The 20,575-nt window shown below is 43.5% G+C and overlaps 1 protein-coding gene across 1 annotated transcript in view; it reads right to left on the bottom strand.

The window, feature by feature from the left end:
• The window catches only part of LMF1 (lipase maturation factor 1), a 641,107-nt gene that overhangs the window by 6,671 nt on the left and 613,861 nt on the right, over window positions 1-20,575 (bottom strand). Inside the window, exons 9-10 of the mRNA XM_082261255.1 lie at window positions 19,376-19,559; window positions 2,831-2,943 (exon numbers count right to left, since the gene is read on the bottom strand). Coding sequence (XP_082117381.1) covers window positions 2,831-2,943; window positions 19,376-19,559 — 297 coding nt within the window. The remainder of the gene's footprint in view (window positions 1-2,830; window positions 2,944-19,375; window positions 19,560-20,575) is intronic.

Raw genomic sequence — 20,575 nt, 5'->3', positions numbered from 1 at the left:
GAGGAATAGTGCCCCATCATTGGTATCAGTGGGAGGAATAGTGCCTCATCATTGGTATTGGTGGAAAGAATAGTGCCCCAAAGTTAGTATCAAGGGAAGGAATAGTGCTCTATCATTATTGTCAGTGGGAGGAATAGTGCCACATCATTAGTGTCAGTGGGAGGAATAGTGCCACATCATTAGTATCAGTGGAAGAAATATTGCCCCATCATTGGTATCAGTGGGAGGAATACTGCCCCATCATTGGTATCAGTGGGAGGAATACTGCCCCATCATTGGTATCAGTGGGAGGAATAGTGCCCCATCATTGGTATTAGTGGGAGGAATAGTGCCTCATCATTGGTATTAGTGGGAGGAATAGTGCCCCATTATTGGTATTGGTGGGAAGAATAGTGCCCCATTATTGGTATTGGTGGGAAGAATAGTGCCCCATTGTTAGTATTAGGGGAGGGAATAGTGCCCTGTAATCAGTGTCAGTGGGAGGAATAGTGCCCCATCATTGGTATTGGTGGGAGGAATAGTGCCCCATAGTTAGTATCAAGGGAAGGAATAGTGCCCTATCATTGGTGTCAGTGGGAGGAATAATGTCCCATAATTGGTAGCAGTCGAGGAATAGTGCCCCATCACTAGTGTCAGTGGGAGGAATAATGTCCCATAATTGGTAGCAGTCGAGGAATAGTGCCCCATCATTAGTGTCAGTGTGAGGAGTAGTGCCCTATCATTGGTGTCAGTGGGAGGAATAGTGCCCCATCATTGGTGTCAGTGGGAGGAATAGTGCCCCATCATTGGTGTCAGTGGGAGGAATAGTGCCCCATCATTGGTGTCAGTGGGAGGAACAGTGCCCTATTATTGGTGTCAGTGGGAGAACTAATGCCCCATCATTAGTGTCAGTGGGAGGAATAATGTCCTATCATTGGTGTAAGTGGGAGGAATAGTGCCCCGTCATTGGTATTGGTGGGAGGAATAGTGCCCCATTGTTAGTAGAGATGGGCTTGGGCGTATTCCAGTTTCCATGTGCCTGATCCCACCAGGAAGCTGATACTGCACTCCACTAATTACAGGCAGTGAGCCATTTCCCGATCCGCAGCTGCACAGATCAAGAAATCTTTCATTGCCTGTGATAAACAGAGTGCAGCATCGGCTTCCTAGTGGAATCGGGCAGGTGGGGACTCGAACACGCCCAAGCCCATTGATAAATTGTTAGTATCAGGGGAAGGAATAGTGCCCCATCATTGGTGTCAGTGGGAGGAGCAATAGTGTGCTGTCGTTGGTAACAGTGGAAGGAATAAAGACCCAAGGGCCAGGTAAAGGCAAGGAAAGGGCCGCTGTTTGAGACCGCTGTGATAGAGTAAGAGACAGGTGATGGAAAAAGAGAGAGATGATAGAGTAAGAGACCGGTGATGGAAAAAGAGAGAGATGATAGAGTAAGAGACCGGTGATGGAAAAAGAGAGAGATGATAGAGTAAGAGACAAATGATGGAAAGAGAGATGATAGAGTAAAAGGAGGATCGTTAAAGGAAAGAGAGATGATAGAGACAGGGTATGAAAACAGAGGGAGAGAGGACAGAAGATGAAAGAGAGGTGATCAAGGGAGATGAATGAAAGAGGGAGAAAGAGAGAGAAAATACTGAGAAACAGATAATACACAGAGAAGGATGATACTGGGAGAGAAAGATGATAGAGAGAGAGAAAACAGAGCGATAGAAGGAGATAGAGGGAGAATAGAGGGAGAGATAGGTGATAGACAAAGCAAGAGAGATGATGAATAGAGAGATAAATAGAAGAGAGGTGGAGAGATACATGATAGATGATAGAGATGACAGAGAGTGATAGATGATATAGAGAGAGATGACAGAGAGATAGATACGGAAATCAGTGTTTCTCAAAGCTGCCTACAACCCTGAATCCCTGAGTCAGTGATTGGTGTAACATGAAGGTGAGCAGACTATAGGAGAAGTGGGAGCCCAGTGTCCTCATTGGGTTTAATAGGGGAGAGTGGAAGAGGTGTAATGGAATCCATGCTAAGACCTGGCCCAGTTCCAGGCTATGATTATCTGACTTGTTGAGCAGGCCACAGTATTAGGCAATAAAGCCAAATGAGCAATAAAGTGGAGAGAGCTTTCATAGTTGCGAGCCCTCTGGTAATTATTTTTATGTTGCAGTAGCTCCAGCGATACTGTTTAAGTACTTAACCCCTGCAGCGCCTGGGTGCAGCCATGCTCCAGAGCTACCACAGAGAAACTGCCAACAACACAGTCTGTGGTGTCCGCAGCAACCAATCAGAAGGCAACGATCGTTCTGCTAGGACAGGATAGAAAATGAATGCATCTGAGTTCTTTGAGCAACACAACTCTTTCATTTCCTGATTTTTTTTTTTTTTTTTGTAATGGCGCCCAAAGGGATTAAGCTCAAACTGTTAGGGCTGTTAAAAAAGGAGCCAAACAAATGAAAGCAATCAATGAAATGATAATTCTTTCCAGCAGACACCGCAATCGTGCGAACGTCAGAAAATCCACTCAGCTCTCTGAGTTTGTATAACTCACAGCAATAAGATCCAGTAGGCTTTTCTCAACACCTCGGGGCAGGCCTGCAGCCTCCTGTCATGTGACTCCAGGTTTGCTAGCAGCCTCTCATGTTCTGATGTGCTTAGGTATAGCTGGAGTTTGTTCAAAAAGAAGTTCATGTCACTTAGAATATAAGAGTAGCAGTAAGTTCTGGTGCTTCAAAGCCTACCATCAAGCAATGTAGATATACCTTTAGCTGCTAAAAGAGATCTGACCATAGCACAGGTCTGCTTTCCATAGTCTGCTATTGGTTGCAGTATGCTTACCTGGGCGGAGCTTTGTCCTGGAAGGGGTTGACAGCCAGAAGTGAAGTTGCGGTTTCATCATTGGCAAGCAGCTTCCCGGCCAGGTGTATTAGCCACTCATTGTGTTCATAGGTCTAATATGCCAGTCAGGAGGAAGATACAACACATATAGTTAATAAATAATACCAACTACTGTTATGTCATTATAAATAAAAATATTTACACTTTTAAAAAATAATTTTAGGTCTGAAGATTACATAAAACCCCCACAATATTGCATATTTTCTGAAAGCAGACACCCTGGAGAATAAAACAGTGGTAGTTCCATTTTTTTTCTGTCAGGTGATATTAATGCAACAGTTTAGGAAATGCAACATCTCAGTAAAAAATACACAAAAGTGAATTTTAGGGCACACAAGTGCTTGGGAGTGACTTTTTAAAAAACAATTTCTTACTTAGTAAAAAAAAATCCTCTATGTAATGCATTTTGCTTGTTCGCACCCCACTGCCACATTTAGCACGTTTTGGGCGGGAGGGGGGAGCGGGTACCTGGTTTTTCCACTTCCAGGTAAGATTGCTGCACGGCGATCTACAAAATTTCGGGCCCCTCCCCACCCCCGCCTTCAGGGAGACACACAGGTCCCAGAAGACAGCGGGACAATTCGGAAAGTGCAGCACGACTTGCGCATGCACAGTAGGAAACAGGCTGTGAAGCTGCAAGGATTCACTTCCTGTTTCCCTTAGTGAAGATGATGCCAGCGCCTGCACCAGGAGCAGATTGAGGAATTGGCTAGGGGTGCCGACATCGCCGGATTCCTGGACAGGTAAGTGTCCTTATTTTAAAAGTCAGCAGCTACAGTACTTGTAGCTTCTGACTTTTAATTATTATTATTTTTTTTTTTTTACAGGCTGGAACGCCGCTTTAAACGACCCCTAATGTCTCACCTGTCCTCCAATGAATGTATTGGAGTGCAGTATGCACTTCATTACATGCTTCTCCTTGGTGGCTGGAGACACCCTGAGCCTGCAGTGACACCAGGACCTGGAAGTGACATTTTACATGGGTCAGTAACAGTAAAGGGAGACAAACCTTCCCAATACCCACCATGTTGTGCTGGGCCCCCCATATGGAAGAAAAATGTATTTCCAATATATTTAGGGAAAAAATATTTTGAAATATATTGAATATGGCCAAAATTGTTGCATTTCAAATATATTTCCAATATATTTGGGATAAAAATTTAAGAAATATATTGAATATGGCCAAAATTGTTGCATTTCAAATATATTTCCAATATATTTGGGATAAAAATTTAAGAAATATATTGAATATGGCCAAAATTGTAGCATTTCAAATATATTTCCTATATATTTGGAAAAAAATATATATTTATTTAAAATATATTTTTAATATATTTTTCTTCCATGTGGGCCACCAATGAGTGTGCGGGGGACCGAGGGTAACAGGGGTTTGTGGAAGCCATTCGGCGGCTATCCTGTAGTCAAATTTTAAAGAAAAATAAATACAATTTTAACTGAAGCAATAAATAGGCTAACTGGATTTTATATTTTTCCATGAAGTCCTTTACCTCTTTCTCCATAAAACCACTTAATCTACCTATAACCAAGTGCACTGGAACCAGCTACAGAGCAGAAGAAGCAGGCCCCATTGTTACAAGTCTTTTCTGCAGCCCTCCCAGCTCTTTTGCTAGAGCCTAAAGTACTATTAAAACAAGCTCCACCTGGTGGTGCGAGCAGCATGGTGCGTTACACGCTCCATCTGGTGCAGAACATTTTCTCCATCTGTGAGCTGCAAATGCCGGATAAAGTTTCACTTTTTTCCCAAACAAACATCAATTTCCTCTGGCTTCTTTTGCAGACTCGTGCTCCTATAGCAGCCCTGTTCTGTTACATCATTCGGATTGGCTTTAGTTCCAGCAGAAATTTTTTGAGGCAAGTGTAAAAAAAAAAAAAAAAAAAAAACTCCAATCACATCTTCTCGGTGTTAAGTGTAAAGTGCAACTAAAGTTCAGAGTGGTGAGGGGTTAGGACCTCTGTCTCGAGTTTATTGCTGTTGGTATAAAAACCAGGTGTGACCAGCGCTATGGGGAGCCTAAGCGTAGGAGTCAGGTGTAAGCTGCCACCAACCTACCCATTGAGACTTGGGGTATGGTAAAAGAGTGAAATGAAAAATTGGTGTGTGGCGCTACCTGCTCAAGGGAAATTAAAAAATTGCACAGTATGTGTGTCTATGTACCTGAACCATGTGGTTAATACCAATCCTAAAGGTACATTTTTAGTGGATATATTTTATACCATCCAATAAATAACCATTTAAAATAAAAGTAAACGTGTAAAGTGCACTGTGCTGAACTTTTATTTTACACGTTTACTTTTATTTTAAATGGTTATTTATTGGATGGTATAAAATATATCCACTAAAAATGTACCTTTAGGATTGGTATTAGCCACATGGTTCAGGTACATATACATACATACCGTGCAATTTTTTAATTTCCCTTGAGCAGGTAGCGCCACACACCAATTTTTCATTTCACTCTTTTACCATACCCCAAGTCTCAATGGGTAGGTTGGTGGCAGCTTACACCTGACTCCTACGCTTAGGCTCCCCATAGCGCTGGTCACACCTGGTTTTTATACCAACAGCAATAAACTCGAGACAGAGGTCCTAACCCCTCACCACTCACGCTATTTTCAGTGGGACTAATATGATGGGAAAATTTTGAACTGTCGTCAGAACAGGGATTGGGGTGAAATCTTCCAGTTTCCTAAGAGGGCTAATATCAACCCATCAGGGGTTATATTTAATGAACCACCATGGCACTGTTTAGCGCTCTAGGTAGTTTATTGTTTCTTCCTGTCAGTGTATAACTGCCTGCCCATACGAGGTACGAGCAGACAGATACACTGACAAAATCATGTACTCAAAGGCACAGACAGTCTGCAGGAGACCTGCATTGCACCCACAATCTGATGAAGGTGAAATGCTTTGCAGGCTCCCAGTAAAAAAAAAACAGGGTTATAAGCTCTTGACCAGGTGGTATTATACCCCGGTTAAACTTCATAGGATGTTCCCCTCCTGTTCGGATCTTTGCTGGCGATGTGGTGTGGAGGTGGGTTCCCTTCTCCACATCTTTTGGTCTTGCAGGGTATTACAGCCTTTTTGGTCGGAGGTCCTCCGTATTGTCCAAAAATTTACAGACCACACCCTTACCCTGCAACCGGCCCTGTTCCTTCTTCACCACCACAGCTTCCCAAGGGCGTCCTATCGGAAGTCGATCTTGCCGATACTGCTGACAGCGGCCAAGAGCTGTATCCCTCTCTTATGGAAGCAATCCCGCCCTCCTACTGTGGCGATGTGGTTGCGTAAAGTGGCGTTTATTAACGAGATGGAGGACTTGCTGGCGGCCGATCGGGGTACGAGGGAGGAGTTCCTCAAGCGTTGGTTTTACTGGCATGAGTTCAGCTCGACCACTGAATACCAGGACCTTGTAGCATAGCTGACTCGCTCACACTGGCTGGCCTTCTCCCCTGTTGGCCCCCTTTACATCCCCCCCCCCCCCCCATGTCCTCTTTTCCAGTGTTTGTCCTGTCTTCCCTTCCCTCCTTCCCTCCCTCCCCCCTCTTTCGATGTGGCACTTCTCTTTCGTTTCTTTTTCTTCCCTTTCTTTTTTCTTTTCTCTTCTTTGAACAATTTCTCCCGTTTTTGTAAGGCATACATGACATTAAGACCTCTTGTGGTTTCTTGGATTGGTGCCCCGTCAGATGCCCTCGGCACTCCGATATGCCGGCCATGTGATAGATGCCGGTTGGAGCGTTGGTCTATCTGGGGATCTGCCGTCCTGAGACATACTTTGATACACTGTGTATTCTCATTTCTCATATATGGCTATGTTTTTATGATTTACGCCTCATGTTACACTGTTCTCTTGTTACTCGGCTGTATTTCAATTCACTGCCTTTGTTGACTTGTATGCCTTTATCTCCTCAATAAACGTTGAATTTAAAAAAACAAAAAAACAAATGTACATTCTTTTACCTGCAAAAAAAGATGTGCATTTAATATTTTTGTTTAAAAAGTGAAATTATCCTTTAAGCTGGCCATGCACTAGTAGAATTTTGTTTTTGAAATGTTTAGTTTTAAGTGCATTTATTTTATTTTCTTATCGTTAGTGGGGTCAAACGGGCGTTGGTTTTTGACCACAGTGACGAGAAAAGTTGAAGAAGAGGATGGAAAATTTTTCCTGAATGAACGAACTTCTAACAGTGTATGTCATTTTGTTTGGGTTAATCGACTGTTAAAAACAAACATTTTTTTTTGTATTGTTTATTTATCGTTTTTTTTCAATATGGTACAGAGAAGGAACCTAAGAGCCGGTTCACACAGGCGCGACGCTACTTGCGGGGGGCGACCTGTGAAGTCGCGGTGCGCAGCTCGCACCGCGACCTCGGAGCGGCCGGCACGGACTTCATATCATTGAAGTCAATGCAGGTCGCTCCCGGTCGCCCCAAAGTAGTACAGGACCCTTTTTCTAAGTCGGAGCGACTTGTGTCGCTCCTATTAGAACGGGTCCTGTGCTACTCTATGCCAGGCGACCCACTGCGACTTGTCAGGCGACCAGGTCACCTGACAAGTCGCCCCAGTGTGAACGGGGTCCAAAAGAACAAAAGCAACAAGGAAAATAGGACTGTTAAAACAAAATATTGCACTTGCCACAAGGGCCTGATCTTGGATCTTTGCCACAAGGGCTGACCCAGATTTTCACAAAAACAAGGAATATTGGCAGCCAGAATATTGGAGCCCATAGCCATACTATGTGTCAGGATATGCATGTCATGTAAAGGCGTCTAGGGGAACTCCATCTGACCCGGATAATAGTGGGGCAAATCGTTACAGATGATTCTAGAAAAAAAAAAGGGGGGGGGTAAGAGAAGAGGGAGAAGAGTAAGGGTGCCTTCCCTCAGAGAGCATATGAGGAGAACAAAAGGCAATATGGCCTTCCTGTAGGAAATTTTATGGCATCACCAGTGGATCCACAATCTCAGCAATTAATTCCCAGCCTTTCCTCCATGGCAGCCTGCAATCGCCTAAAATCTCCGGTGCATGTAAACATAGTCCAATAAAACCATGTATATCTGAACCTGGTAGGTGTGTTTTTTATGGAGATCATGAGACTTTCCAACTCCTTGATACCCCCAACCTTTCTGATCCATTGTTGAATTGTTGGGGCTGAACGATTACCACAGTGCCAATATGCAAGAACGTGCTGCGTCAACCAGGTGGCGCAGAACAAACTTTTTGTAGGGCAATGTCGGGATCGAGTTGTGATGCAATAGGAAGTGTTCAGGCCTTTTAGTGAGTATGTGTCCATTTAATTTTTGATTGATTTCCCAAACCCAGGGCCAAAACGTGTCTAAGGAGGGGCAGAACCAGACCAGAAACATAAGTAATAAGTCTCCTCAACTCCTGTTGTTTAAAATTCAGAGGCATTGGAAAGTGACTTCTAATGCTCTCCAATTGCCTGTCTTTTGTGGGGGGAGGAACCCTGCTATAGTGCTCCACAAAAGCATGCCAAACACCTTAGGAACATTCAAAGCCCGTTTGTGGTGTGCTACTATTGATATGAATGGAGGTATTTGGCAAGCTTTGCAAGCTGTAACCCCTGCCATTTTGGCTCTGAGGAAGAGGGTCCTCCCTCGAAACGCGTAAGCCACATCAGGTTTTGAGGACGCCATCACGCTATCCAGCAGTAGAGAAGTGTCCTGGAAGCGAGCGGTGCCCATTTCCTATATGCTTGTTCATATGCTACGTTTGTGAGTATATTGTACGCTACCCTTCTTTGATTTTAATAAAATTTTAAGTGGTAATGCACAAGGTCGGTGCACCCGTCTCTTGTTTTCTTGTAGTGCCTTTTGGATACCCTTGGTCCTGAGGGGGGCAGCAAGACCACTTCATTTGTGTCATAAAACCGCCTAGAAGATTCACCTTCCCGCATACCACTTGAGCGCAGGAGAGATATTGTTGTTTAGTGGTAAATCCTGACCAGGGTTTGAATCCTTCCCCTCCAAAATGTAAAGAGTTAGTTCACCTTTCCCAAAAAGCTTACTATGCCAGTAAAGAACACCTGTACATAAAAACAAACCGTGCAGCTTTGACCAAAGTTTAATAATGCTCTTATTATTGATGTAGGCCATTTACATACCTCCTGAAATCTGGCCAAAAAACTGCCATCATCTTGTCCTGTCTTGCTGCAAGGACTTTGTTAAGACACTCTGAGCCCATTCAAACCCCCTCACAGGCTCTCTCTCTCTCTCCCCTGTCACAGTAGCTCAGCTATGCAGTGATGAAGGGAATAATGGACCACACATGTGCAGAGGTTTGAGAGATTGCTCCCATGAGAAAGAGCTGTAATGGCTGGGAGCTTAGCAATATCCTAGCAACAAGACACGACATGATGATGTCATCTCTGGAAGTTTTTCCACCAGGCTTCAGGGGGTATGTAAATAGCCTACACCAATAGCAAGAGCATTATCCAACTTTAGTCAAAGCTACAAAGTTTGTTTTTATCTACACACACCCCTTATCTACATAGGCAGTTTTTTTTTTTGTAAATCTCTAACCCTTTGAAAAAAGGACTGGACATACAAATCGGGGTTCATGCACATGGGGATATGTGGTCATACAGCATCAATGTCATGGACTTGCAATAGCGTTGGCAAGCTTACCTGTCCCTTCATGTCTGTATTAGAGGTCAGGCTGCATTTCTGGTTCCTTTTTATCACCTCTACTTCCTGTTCCTGCCCCGCCCAGGTCATCATAGGAAGTCTATATTAACCAGTGCACTGCAGGTCTGCTTTGCTGTTCAACAGTGTTTGTTTCCTGTTTCCTTGATCTACTTTTCTGTGTACCGACGTTGGCTTGTCTCTGACTATTCCTGTTTGCCTGTTACCCTGACCTTTGGCCTGTCCCTCGGTTACCCTTGTCTGCCTGTTACCCCGACCTCGGCTTACCCATCACCATTCTGTGTGTCCTGAGTGGCTGCTTCACTTCTCTCCCTACGGAGCGTGACCCGGGGGACCCCGCTGCAGCCAAGTCCATCCTCACCACTAGAGGCTCTGGTGAACACCTGCTGGGTCTTAGACTCCGCGCCCTGGGGAATCTTAGGCTCACGTTCCGGTCCATCCGCAGCAGTCCGCTATCGGGTTCACTACCTTGCGCTGCACCCCTGCCTCCAACAGGGTGCAGTCGTCACCTGGCCACAGGTAACCTGACAATCAAATATGGCCACAGTTTAGCACCCTGGTGTTGCATACTGTACAAATCAATTACAGGATATGGCTGTATGTGGGTCTTAGCATAAACATTCGTAAACTTACAGACGCACTCCCCTTGATGCTAAGGGTCTGCCTTCAGGGTTATTTGTCTGTGTGTTTACCCATGTGTACAATAGGACTGGCATATACCCGTGTGCATCCACATACAGCTGTATCCTGATATTCATCTCTTACGCAACACCCGTGACTCCCAGAAGAAATACAACCATATTTAATGTTGCACATCTATATATGCCCGTGTGCATGAGCCATAAGTATGTAAACATACCATCTGAGTTAATTATGTAGCTTTGCAGCGCAGCCTACTGACCTATGATAGGAAAAACGAGGCAGCATAATGATGGTCACATTACAGAACGGAATTACAGAACAGGAAGTCAGCAGTTTGATGGAAATTATCACTCCCAATAACAGCTTCTGTCCTGGTAATCTCCTGAAATGTGCATATATCCATCCACAAATGTTATTCAACACTTCTTTCCCCTAAACGGTTTACGAGAATTATGTCATTTGTGTACAGCGGTCCTTTAACGTGCCTGGCTGCAAATCCTGCCCTAGTGGCAATGAGCTGGCCGTGCAGAGCTGAGTGAGCAGTGCCAGATTTGCCCACTCAGGATCGGTGAGTCAGAGAAGGCCTGCTGAGCCCACTCCCAGTAGGCAGAGGCAAGTGCGAGCCAGTTCTCTGTTCGAGCAGACTTGTTTATTGCCAGAGCGGATTCCCTTGCTGATAAACGGAGACGAGGCAGCGGACTCGATGGTAGTGTGGGATACGTGTTGGGAGGAAGCCTACGGCAATGACATTTGCTCAAGAGCCGGTTTACGATGTGATTTCAGCTTCTTGTAACTGCAGCTGGTAGACACCGATGCCACCTCTTGCCTGGCTGATGACTCAGCCAAAACATTACTATGGACACCGCTTGGACAAAGCTGGCCAAACAATGAGTGTCATCTCCAGCTTACATCAAGGAGGCAACACCCATCTCAGCTAAATTCAATTATAGAAATTAAAGAAGAATCCAGACTGAGGTACTAAGTAACAGTGAATTCAAACCATGTGCAAAGATTTACTAATATAGTAAATAGGGTCGATTTACTAAAGAATAGCACAAGTAATTTATTAAAGTAGAACTCCAGCCAAAATATTAAAATACAAATGAATAACCTATTAAATACTAAAATGACAAACCCAGTTTTTGCTGAAATATTCATTTTCCAGGGATTGCCCCCACACAGTCATTTTGCCATTAGATGTCTTCAGCCTAATGGCCGCTCGAAGCCTCAGTTCTCTCCTTTGGTTCACCTCTGCATTACTAGTGTGAGCACCCCACTGTGACAGCTTGCGGCTCCACAGCAGGGTGCGAGACGCGCTGCGCGTCCTGAATGGCCGGGCAATCTTCTGGGGCCTGTGACGTGTCCCAGAAGATTGCAGGGAGGGAGGGGGAGAGGTGTACTTTTGCATGAGCAGACTAGGTGGCCCGAGCGGAAGTGGGAGTGGGTATCTGTCAAAACTAGGAACTTGCTCAACCCCCAAAAAATGACATGCCAAATGTGGCACGTCAGGGAGTCAGGAGTCCTTAAAGAGGAACTTCCACTTTTGGGTGGAACTCTGCTTTACTCATCAGTTTAGGAATGACACTGCAGACGGGATCACATGACATTGTACAGGGGAAGCCCAATGAGAAATACCCTGTACAAAAGTCTTTTTTTTTTTTCAAAAGTCTTAATCAAAGGGTGAGAGGCTTGCTGTTTCTGAAACAAGATCACAAACAACAAGACCTGCTCCTTGATGGTGATTATGGCCAACTGCAGGGCAAAGGCCATCTACCTGAAAAAAAGCCAGAATTCAGCCCATGAAGTATTTCTTGGAGCTATTATCCCTAGCTTTGCTCCAAATAAAGTAATCCATGTGCGATGGTAGACCCTGCAGAAAGTAGACTTCCTGGCTTTGAGCATCATGGCAATCACTGATTCAGAGATGCCTCTGTCCCTTAGGACCTGGGCTTCAAAGGCCATGGCAACTGACTGTAAAGCAGGGTAGTAAACTGACCCTAGGTAAAAAATCTGAACTGCCCAGGGAGTGTCCTTCAGGAGTCTGACCAGGTCAGACTACCATGCCTCCCTGGGCAAACCCCGGGTAATGAGGATCACTTGAATGCCCCTCTAAAAACCTGCAAGCAAGGGAAACAGTTTGACCAGATAGATTAGGCTGTACCGATCCCACATAACCACCAAATCATTCATTGCTACCATCAGAGGATTCCTGTACCCAGAGACAAACCTGTGCAATTTAAACCTTGAGGTCAGGAGGTCCACACTGGTGTTCACCACCTATAATGCGGGTCACGAAACACCTCTGGATCAATCCCAAGTTTGTGTTTCTGCTCCCCTACAAGGCCTTAATAAAGGTGTCACTCGGTTGCAGCTTGACTCTCCAGTTTTTTTAACTCTACATTTTAAAGAATACATCAGGCGGCATAATATTCAGCTCACCAGCAATCAGCCAAAATTGAAATGCCAGCCTGGGATAGAGTTGGCCTTTAAGGAGCGGAATTGGTACAGGGAAATGTGGAAGGTATGTATATTTTTGCAAATGCACTAAATCCCCAGATGTGCCAAATTACTGATGAATGTTTTAATCAGTCTTAACTGGTGTTATACAGAGGAAGCCTGGAACAGACCACAGGAACATGCAGGAGAGTGCTGAGGGGTAGGGTCTTTCCGGGAAGCAGAGTCATCAGATGCTGCTGGCTTGTGTTAGGAGGTGTAAATTAGACTGGCAGAATGTGTGAGTGAAACACTACCACATGTTATGGCTGCACACTTCCAAATGGTGCTTGCAAATCCAGCTTTTCCACAATTATGGGTATTTTGTCTGGTGCAGGACTTTAGTCTGTTGGCGCCTTATCGCCGAAGGGCTGCCTTCTAAGATGTACAGGAGGTGGCCATGTTGTATGCGGCTATGTTTATGTGCATGCAGCGTGCTCAATACTTGGAAGTTGCTGCCTCACATGGCCCTGATTCATCACAATGCAATGCCACTTAAGGTGTACAAACTAATGCTTAACAATTCCAGATTTCCTGGCACTTAAAATAATTTTTTCAGGCTTTTAGCAAACAAATTATTAGCATGTTAGAACTGGCTCGCTGCCGCTTAGGCTTATTAAACTGTAGCAGCTTGTACTATATACAGTAAGCAGTTTCCTTTGATTGGCAGGAGGTGGCGAGGCAGACAGATGATGTCACAATCTCCACCTTGGTCACTCAGAGGAAGTTTTGTATTTACTGAAAAATTACAGGACCTCTCCTAAATGGGAGAGATGTGGTATGACTATCTCTCTCTATGTCCGACAACCAAAGAAAATTCGCTGGTACTGCTGCCGCAATACAGCACTGCTTACCGTGCGTTGCACCAGCTACTAGATTACAGTCTAAGCAGCACCCAGTCCGTTCTGACATGCAAATAATTTGTTTGGACCAAACAAATTTTTTAAAGTGCCAGGAAACCTGAAATTTTCTTTTAGGACATGCCAAAAAACCAAAGACTACTGGTAATGATGTCCAAGAGGCCACTTTAGAATGCACTGTAAAGTGTATATAAACCAAAAAATGTATAAACTGCAGTTTACTAGTCCTTAGATAGGGTGGCTACATTAGCTTTATTTTTTCAGGCTTTTTAAATGTTATTTTCACCCAATAATCCTGCAAAAAACACACTTCCTGTCCCAGGAACGGCTCAACTGTAATTATGGAGAGAGACATTGTTGTCATCCAAAGTGTCATATACACTATATGGACAAAAGTAAATAGACACCCCTGTAAATATTTTAGACAATGTTGTTCTTCAGTCCTTGTGGTAACAGTTTGGGAGAAGGCCTTTTTCTGTTCCAGGTCCATAAAGACACAGTTTAATGGGTTTGGTGTGGAGGAATTTGAATGGCCTGCACAGAGCCCTGACCTCAGCCCTACTGATCACGTTTTGGATGAATTGCAACACCAGCTGTGAGCCAGGTCTTCTCATTCAACATTAGTACCTGATCTTACAAATGTTCATTTGGCTTAATGGGCACAAATCCCTATAGACACACTACAAAATCTTTTGGAAACCCTTCCCCGAAGACTGAAGGCTCTTGAAGCCACAAAAAGGGGGAGAGGTGAAGGCATCAAAGGTGTGATGGTTAGGTGTCCACAAACTTTGGGCCATATAATGTATCTCACAAAGGCTTTGGTACTTCTCCACAAAAACACATTTAGGGCTCACTTACACTGGTGGTCAAGAGGACCACAAGCACTCCAGCTATTGTCGAACTACAAGTTCCATGGGATTCTGACAGTCACAAGCATAATGGCATGTTTGCCACAAGCAACCTGGGAGACACACCAAACATGTGGAAGAAGGTGCTCTGGTCAGATGAAACCAAAATCTAACTTTTTGGCAACAATGCAAAACGTTATGTTTGGCGTAAAAGCAACACAGCTCATCACCCTGAACACACCATCCCCACTGTCAAACATGGTAATGGCAGCATCATGGTTTGGGCCTGCTTTTCTTCAGCAGGGACAGGGAAGATGGTTAAAATTGATGGGAAGATGGATGTAGCCAAATACAGGACCATTCTGGAAGAAAACCTGATGGAGTCTGCAAAAGACCGGAGACTGGGACGGAGATTTGTCTTCCAACAAGACAATGATCCAAAACATAAAGCAAAATCTACAATGGAATGGTTCACAAATAAACATATCCAGGTGTTAGAATGGCCAAGTCAAAGTCCAGACCTGAATCCACTGGAGAATCTGTGGAAAGAACTGAAAACTGCTGTTCACAAACGCTCTCCATCCAACCTCACTGAGCTCAAGCTGTTTTGCAAGGAGGAATGGGCAAAAATTTCAGTCTCTCGATGTGCAAAACTGATAGACATACCCCAAGCAACTTACAGCTGTAATCGCAGCAAAAAGTGGCGCTACAAAGTACAGGGGGCTGAATAATTTTGCACGCCCAATTTTTCAGTTTTCTATTTGTTAACAAAGTTTGAAATATCCAATAAATTTGGTTCCACTTCATGATTGTGTCCCACTTGTTGATTCTTCACAAAAAATTACAGTTTTATATCTTTATGTTTGAAGCCTGAAATGTGGCAAAAGGTCGCAAAGTTCAAGGGGGCCAAATACTTTCGCAAGGCACTGTATTTGCCTGTTCTTTTGTTCATCCTCTCTGCACATTATAGGAAGGTCTGAAAAACTAACCTGTCCTTCAGAAACCACTGCTGAGCTCTGGTTAGGACTAATTGCCTAGGAGTTGGTCCATTGGTCATGTGATATCTGCTGACTTCAGACAGGGCTGCTTTTTGGATAACTCTTCATCAAAACAGTACCCAAAATGAATTCTGTAGGGGTCATTTGACCAATGCTTAGGTGTTTTGTCAGGTGACTGACTACCATGGGAGGCTACAGAAGCAAATTTTAACATGTGCTAATTGTTTAAGTAATCAGAGTTTGCAAGTGGGCAGTGGTGTTTTTTTTTCCTTTTTTTTTATTGCAGGTCCACTTTAATGCTCCTGATTATATGCAGCAGATCCATTTTAAGTGGTCTAGTTTGTAGATGTAGGAAAATGAAAGAGGTCTGGCATGGAATAAGAAATATTTTCTTAGCACACACCCTGCCCTGAATGATGCTCACATAGTCCTCTCATTAATCTAATATGAGCTTCCTCTGCTGAATCAGCAGGTCTCTGTCCCTGGGTGGTGGCTGCCCGCTGTCCGGCAGTCAGTAATTGTAGGTCACAGTGCTCTTAGCGGATGTTTCCATGTTGGTCTCTGCATTAAATTCAGCAATACTGCAGCGCTTGCCTGTGTTTGCTTTCATAAGGACAGAGACTGGCTTAACCCTATCTTCATGCAGAGGGGTCATCACATACATCATACTGTTCACTATGGTGTGAGACTGATGTATGAAACTGTCCACATGCTGCTAATGCTACTATACATGACAAAACAACAGAGATCAATGACTACATGTCTCCTACATTTAGGAGTACCTTCCTACTAGAGACAGAAATACAGTAAAGGACCACCATAGCGAACAATATTGTATTCTGGTACCACTATGCACTTAACCACTTGCCGACTGCCACACGACTATTTACATCGGCAGTCAGCCCCTCACAGGCAAAGCGACGTAGGGCTACGTCGCTAGACTGTAAGGGTTTTGGGAGCGAGGGCGCGCCGCTGGATGCGCGCTCCCGCTCGGTCACGGACCCCCCCGCGCGTGTGCCCGGCGGACCCGATGTCCGCCGGGCACTCGGGATCGTCCGTGACAGCGGGAGAAAGGCAGGCGGCTAGTGTAAACAAAGCCGCCTGTCATTCTTCCCTGTGTAAGAATGGTGATCAAACGGTTCTACTATGTAGGACCGTTGATCACTGTTCTTACACATCAAGCCACAGCCAATCACAGTTAGAAACACGCCCCTAGGGACACACTTAACCCCTCCCTCTCAAAAAAAGTTAACCCCTTCACTGCCAGTGTCATTTTCGCAGTAACAGTGCATATGTATAGCACTGATTACTGTAGTAATGTCACTGGTAACCCCAAAAGTGTCAAAAATGTCAGTCAAGGGTCCGATCTGTCCGCCCCAATGACGCAGTCACGCAAATAAAAATTGCAGATCGCCGCCATTACGCGTTAAAAAAAAAAAAACAACAAAAATCTTTCCCTTTGTTAGTAAACGCAATAACTTTTGCGCAAGCCAATCAAAATACGCTTTGAGATTTTTTTTACTAAACATATGGTAAAAAAAAATTGGCCTAAAATGTTAAAAAATTTTGATTTTTACATTTTTTTTTTTGGAATTTCATATAAAAAAATGTGAAAAATATTGTTATTTTTGCAAAATTGACGCTCTTTTTTTGTTTATAGCGCATGATCAAAAAATCGCACGGGTGATCAAATACCACCAAAAGAAAGCTCTGTTTGTGGGAAAAAAGGACGCCAAATTCGTTTAGGTACAGCGTAGCACGACCGCGCAATTGTCCGTTAAAGTCACGCAGTGCCGAATCGCAAAATAGGCCCTGGTCAGGAAAGGGGTAAAATCTTCCGGGGCTTAAGTGGTTAATACCAGTAATCATAGTATGCAATATATGTAGTCCTTTTTTGCTGAACATTCCTTTATTTTATTTCTCTGTTTACATGCAAGCTAAGCTATTCAGCAAAAAGGACAGTTACAAGGGTTTGGATAAACCATATAACACTGACAGGGGTGCTTACAAAGATCAGCTATTGTTCATATGGTTAGAGCTTTTTTTAAAAAAAATAATGGTTTCTGTATCTGCTTAAAAATGTTACCTGGAATTATGCTTTAAACTAGTGATTGTTTATTTTCAAGTTCCATTAAAACTACATGTCAATCTAAGACTACCACATGTAGTGACACGGGATCATTTATTTACCAAAGTCGGAGAGTGCAAAATCGGGCTCACTTCTGCATAGAAACCAAACAGCTTCTAACCTCAGCTTGTTCAATAAAGCTTTGGCAATAAAACCTGGAAGCTGATTGGTTTCTGTGCAGAAGTTAGCCTGATTTTGCACTCTCCAGCTTTAGTAAATAAACCCAGGGTGACAACACTGTTGTGTATTTTTACTGCAGAATGAACAGCTTTGTCACCCTGTGGGAAACAACAGGTCTACTTACAGGATTGGGGGAAAACAGGTGTATAGGCGTTGGAACCTTCCATTATAACAGCTCCACCTGATGCTCAGACCTCGAGGCTGCCGACACCTCCAATGTACTGAAAAGAAGATGTACACCGCTCAGGTAGATCTATATCCACAATCAGCCGTGGGTGCTGGACCTTGGATCGCCACCAGATAACAGGAAAATGAATAGAAAGTGGCCGCAGACCAAAACGACGACTTGATAGTAGCAAAAATGTATTTGTTCAAATCTGGATACAAGGTACAACAGAATGGAAATGGTAGACGCGTTTCACACGACCAATAGCGTGCTTGTTCACTACTGAACACTAGTGAACAAGCACGCTGTTGGTCGTGTAAACGTGTCTACCATTTCCATTCTGTTGTTCCTTGTATCCAGATTTGTACAAATACAATTTTGCTACTATCAAGTCATCGTTTTGGTGTGCGGCCACTTTCTTTTCAGACACCTGCAATGTGCCAGAATAAGGAAAGGGATGGTCGGCACTCAGGATGACATCCAAAAAATAGTATTCCGTTATTTTTTTTTTTTCTATAATGAATGTTTTATTTAGGACATTCATTCTTGGGAAATTTTCCCATTTAGTTTTAATACAGAATTCTTAATTTGGCACAGAAAAACACTAATGTTTTATTAATACGGTCTCTTTTGCCTGTGCACAACTTCCACTTTCTTTTTTTTTTTTAATTCTTTATTTAAAGGTATGCCGTGAACAATAAAGTACGCTGTAAAAATAGCCTACGCGTTTCAGACGTTAGTGCGTCAGACGTCACGGCTGAGTAAGGACTAATGTCAGAAATGTGTAGGCTGTTTTTGCAGTGTTGTACATGTCAAAGGGGTTCAGCAAAAAACAAAAAAAACACCATGTTTAACATCATATATGGTATTTGATTTTTCCCAGTTAAATGCAAGGCTTAATGCACAATTTCTGGCACCCAGGGAGCAGCATGTGCCATGTAAAGTCACCAATACAAGTGAATAGCTGTACGCAGCTGTGCTTGGGTAGATGCTGATGGCTTCTGCCATTCGGAGAGAAGTCATTGGTGTTTACCCAAGCCCGGCCAACGTACAGCCATTAACTTGTATAAGCGTCTGTTCATAACATGTGTGTCTTCCCGGGCGTCAGAAAGTGCTGTTGATTTTACGCCTCAGCACACAGGAAATGCTAAGTGTTTATGTGAATGAGGCCACAAGGATAGGTGCACTTTTAACATACAAGGACCCCGATTCATTACACTGTTACAAAATCTGAAGGGAATGTACGGTAGTTTTGTTTGACGTCACAGAACTGCTGCAGAGAGGGATCCCGGCAATAATGTCAGGATCCACCCAGATGCCTTACAGACCTAACCATTGCACAGAGCAGGTAAATATATCTTCTTTTATGAAAATAAAAAACAAATTGAATGGACAATTGCCTATTCTTATACATTATACCGACACGTATCTTGTTTCTTGTAGCCACAAAAAGAACACATACACAGGAATACAAAGAGGTAATTACCTGAAACGCAGCGAACCACATCAGCCAGTCCAGGCGGTAGTGATAAGGGCTGATCACACAGGGACGCCGTGTCAGATTTCCCGGCTTGCATTTAAACTCATATTCCTCCCACACGGCATTAGGGTCACTGGGGTCTAGACTGGACGTTCCTTGAATGATCACCTCAGTCCGCTCCTTGGTGATGCTGCATGGACACACAGAAAAGGTCTAAAACTTTTACAGAATTACGAATGGAAAACCAATCCGGTGAGTTTCTCATAGTCTTGATCGGCCAACAATCTGTTCAAAGTGAACTAAACCTATAAAAACTGCAAAATTATACAACCAACAGTAAACTGGGTTTCATCCCTCACTTACAATGAACAGTAACATAAAATTACAGCTAGCTGTAACAATGAAAGGACAGCTATACCCAAAACAAAGTTAGGCTTGCTATATATAAAGACACTGCTTGCCATATTTGTCAGTGATCTTTGGTACAATCTAGTGCAAAAGATTATTCTAAAAATTGTGTTAAGCCATACATGGATCGCAATTTGGGTAATTCAGTAGGGACTGGATGGATTTCTATCCATGTATTGGCAGGGTGATTGTACTCAAGTTGATCTATCCCTCAACTTATGTGCAAAGAGCCTATTGGAAATTTTTCTCTTGATCAGCGCTGCCAGCTATAGTCCGTGGTGCTAATCAGTGTATTCTGAAGGTGGGGAAACCTTCCCACTGTCAGAATACAAAAGCGCAGTGGGAGAATTTCCCCATCCACATCTAGTGTGTGAATGGGGGAATCAAGTTATTTTCTTTCATTCAACCCGCTGGTTAAACAAAAAAGAAGATGACTCATCTATGGCAAGCCTTACCCTACTGAGAAAAAGATTCATGCGTGGAAATTGCTGAAGCTTTCAGGTATAGGAAAAGTGCAATTGTTTTGTATACTATTGTTTTTTTTTCACACCAAAATGGATTACAAATGCAAAAAATTGCTTGTCTATTGCTGCTAATAAATTTCAGTTTTACAGACTGAAGTTTAGAGCATTTCTTGTCTATGAACGGTGTTTCCCAAGAACACACAGCAACAAATGAATGATTGACCCATGGCGGCATATTTCTTCCATATTATGTCTTTGAACAGTTTTACATTCCATTGTTTAATTAGGCTCAATTTACATAGCGTACACACCAGAATAAGGATCCCTTTTTTAA

This window comes from Pelophylax lessonae (assembly GCF_965119305.1).
Source record: "Pelophylax lessonae genome assembly, chromosome: 6".
Taxonomy (NCBI): domain Eukaryota; kingdom Metazoa; phylum Chordata; class Amphibia; order Anura; family Ranidae; genus Pelophylax; species Pelophylax lessonae.
This window is presented reverse-complemented; position numbering and strand designations above follow the sequence as displayed.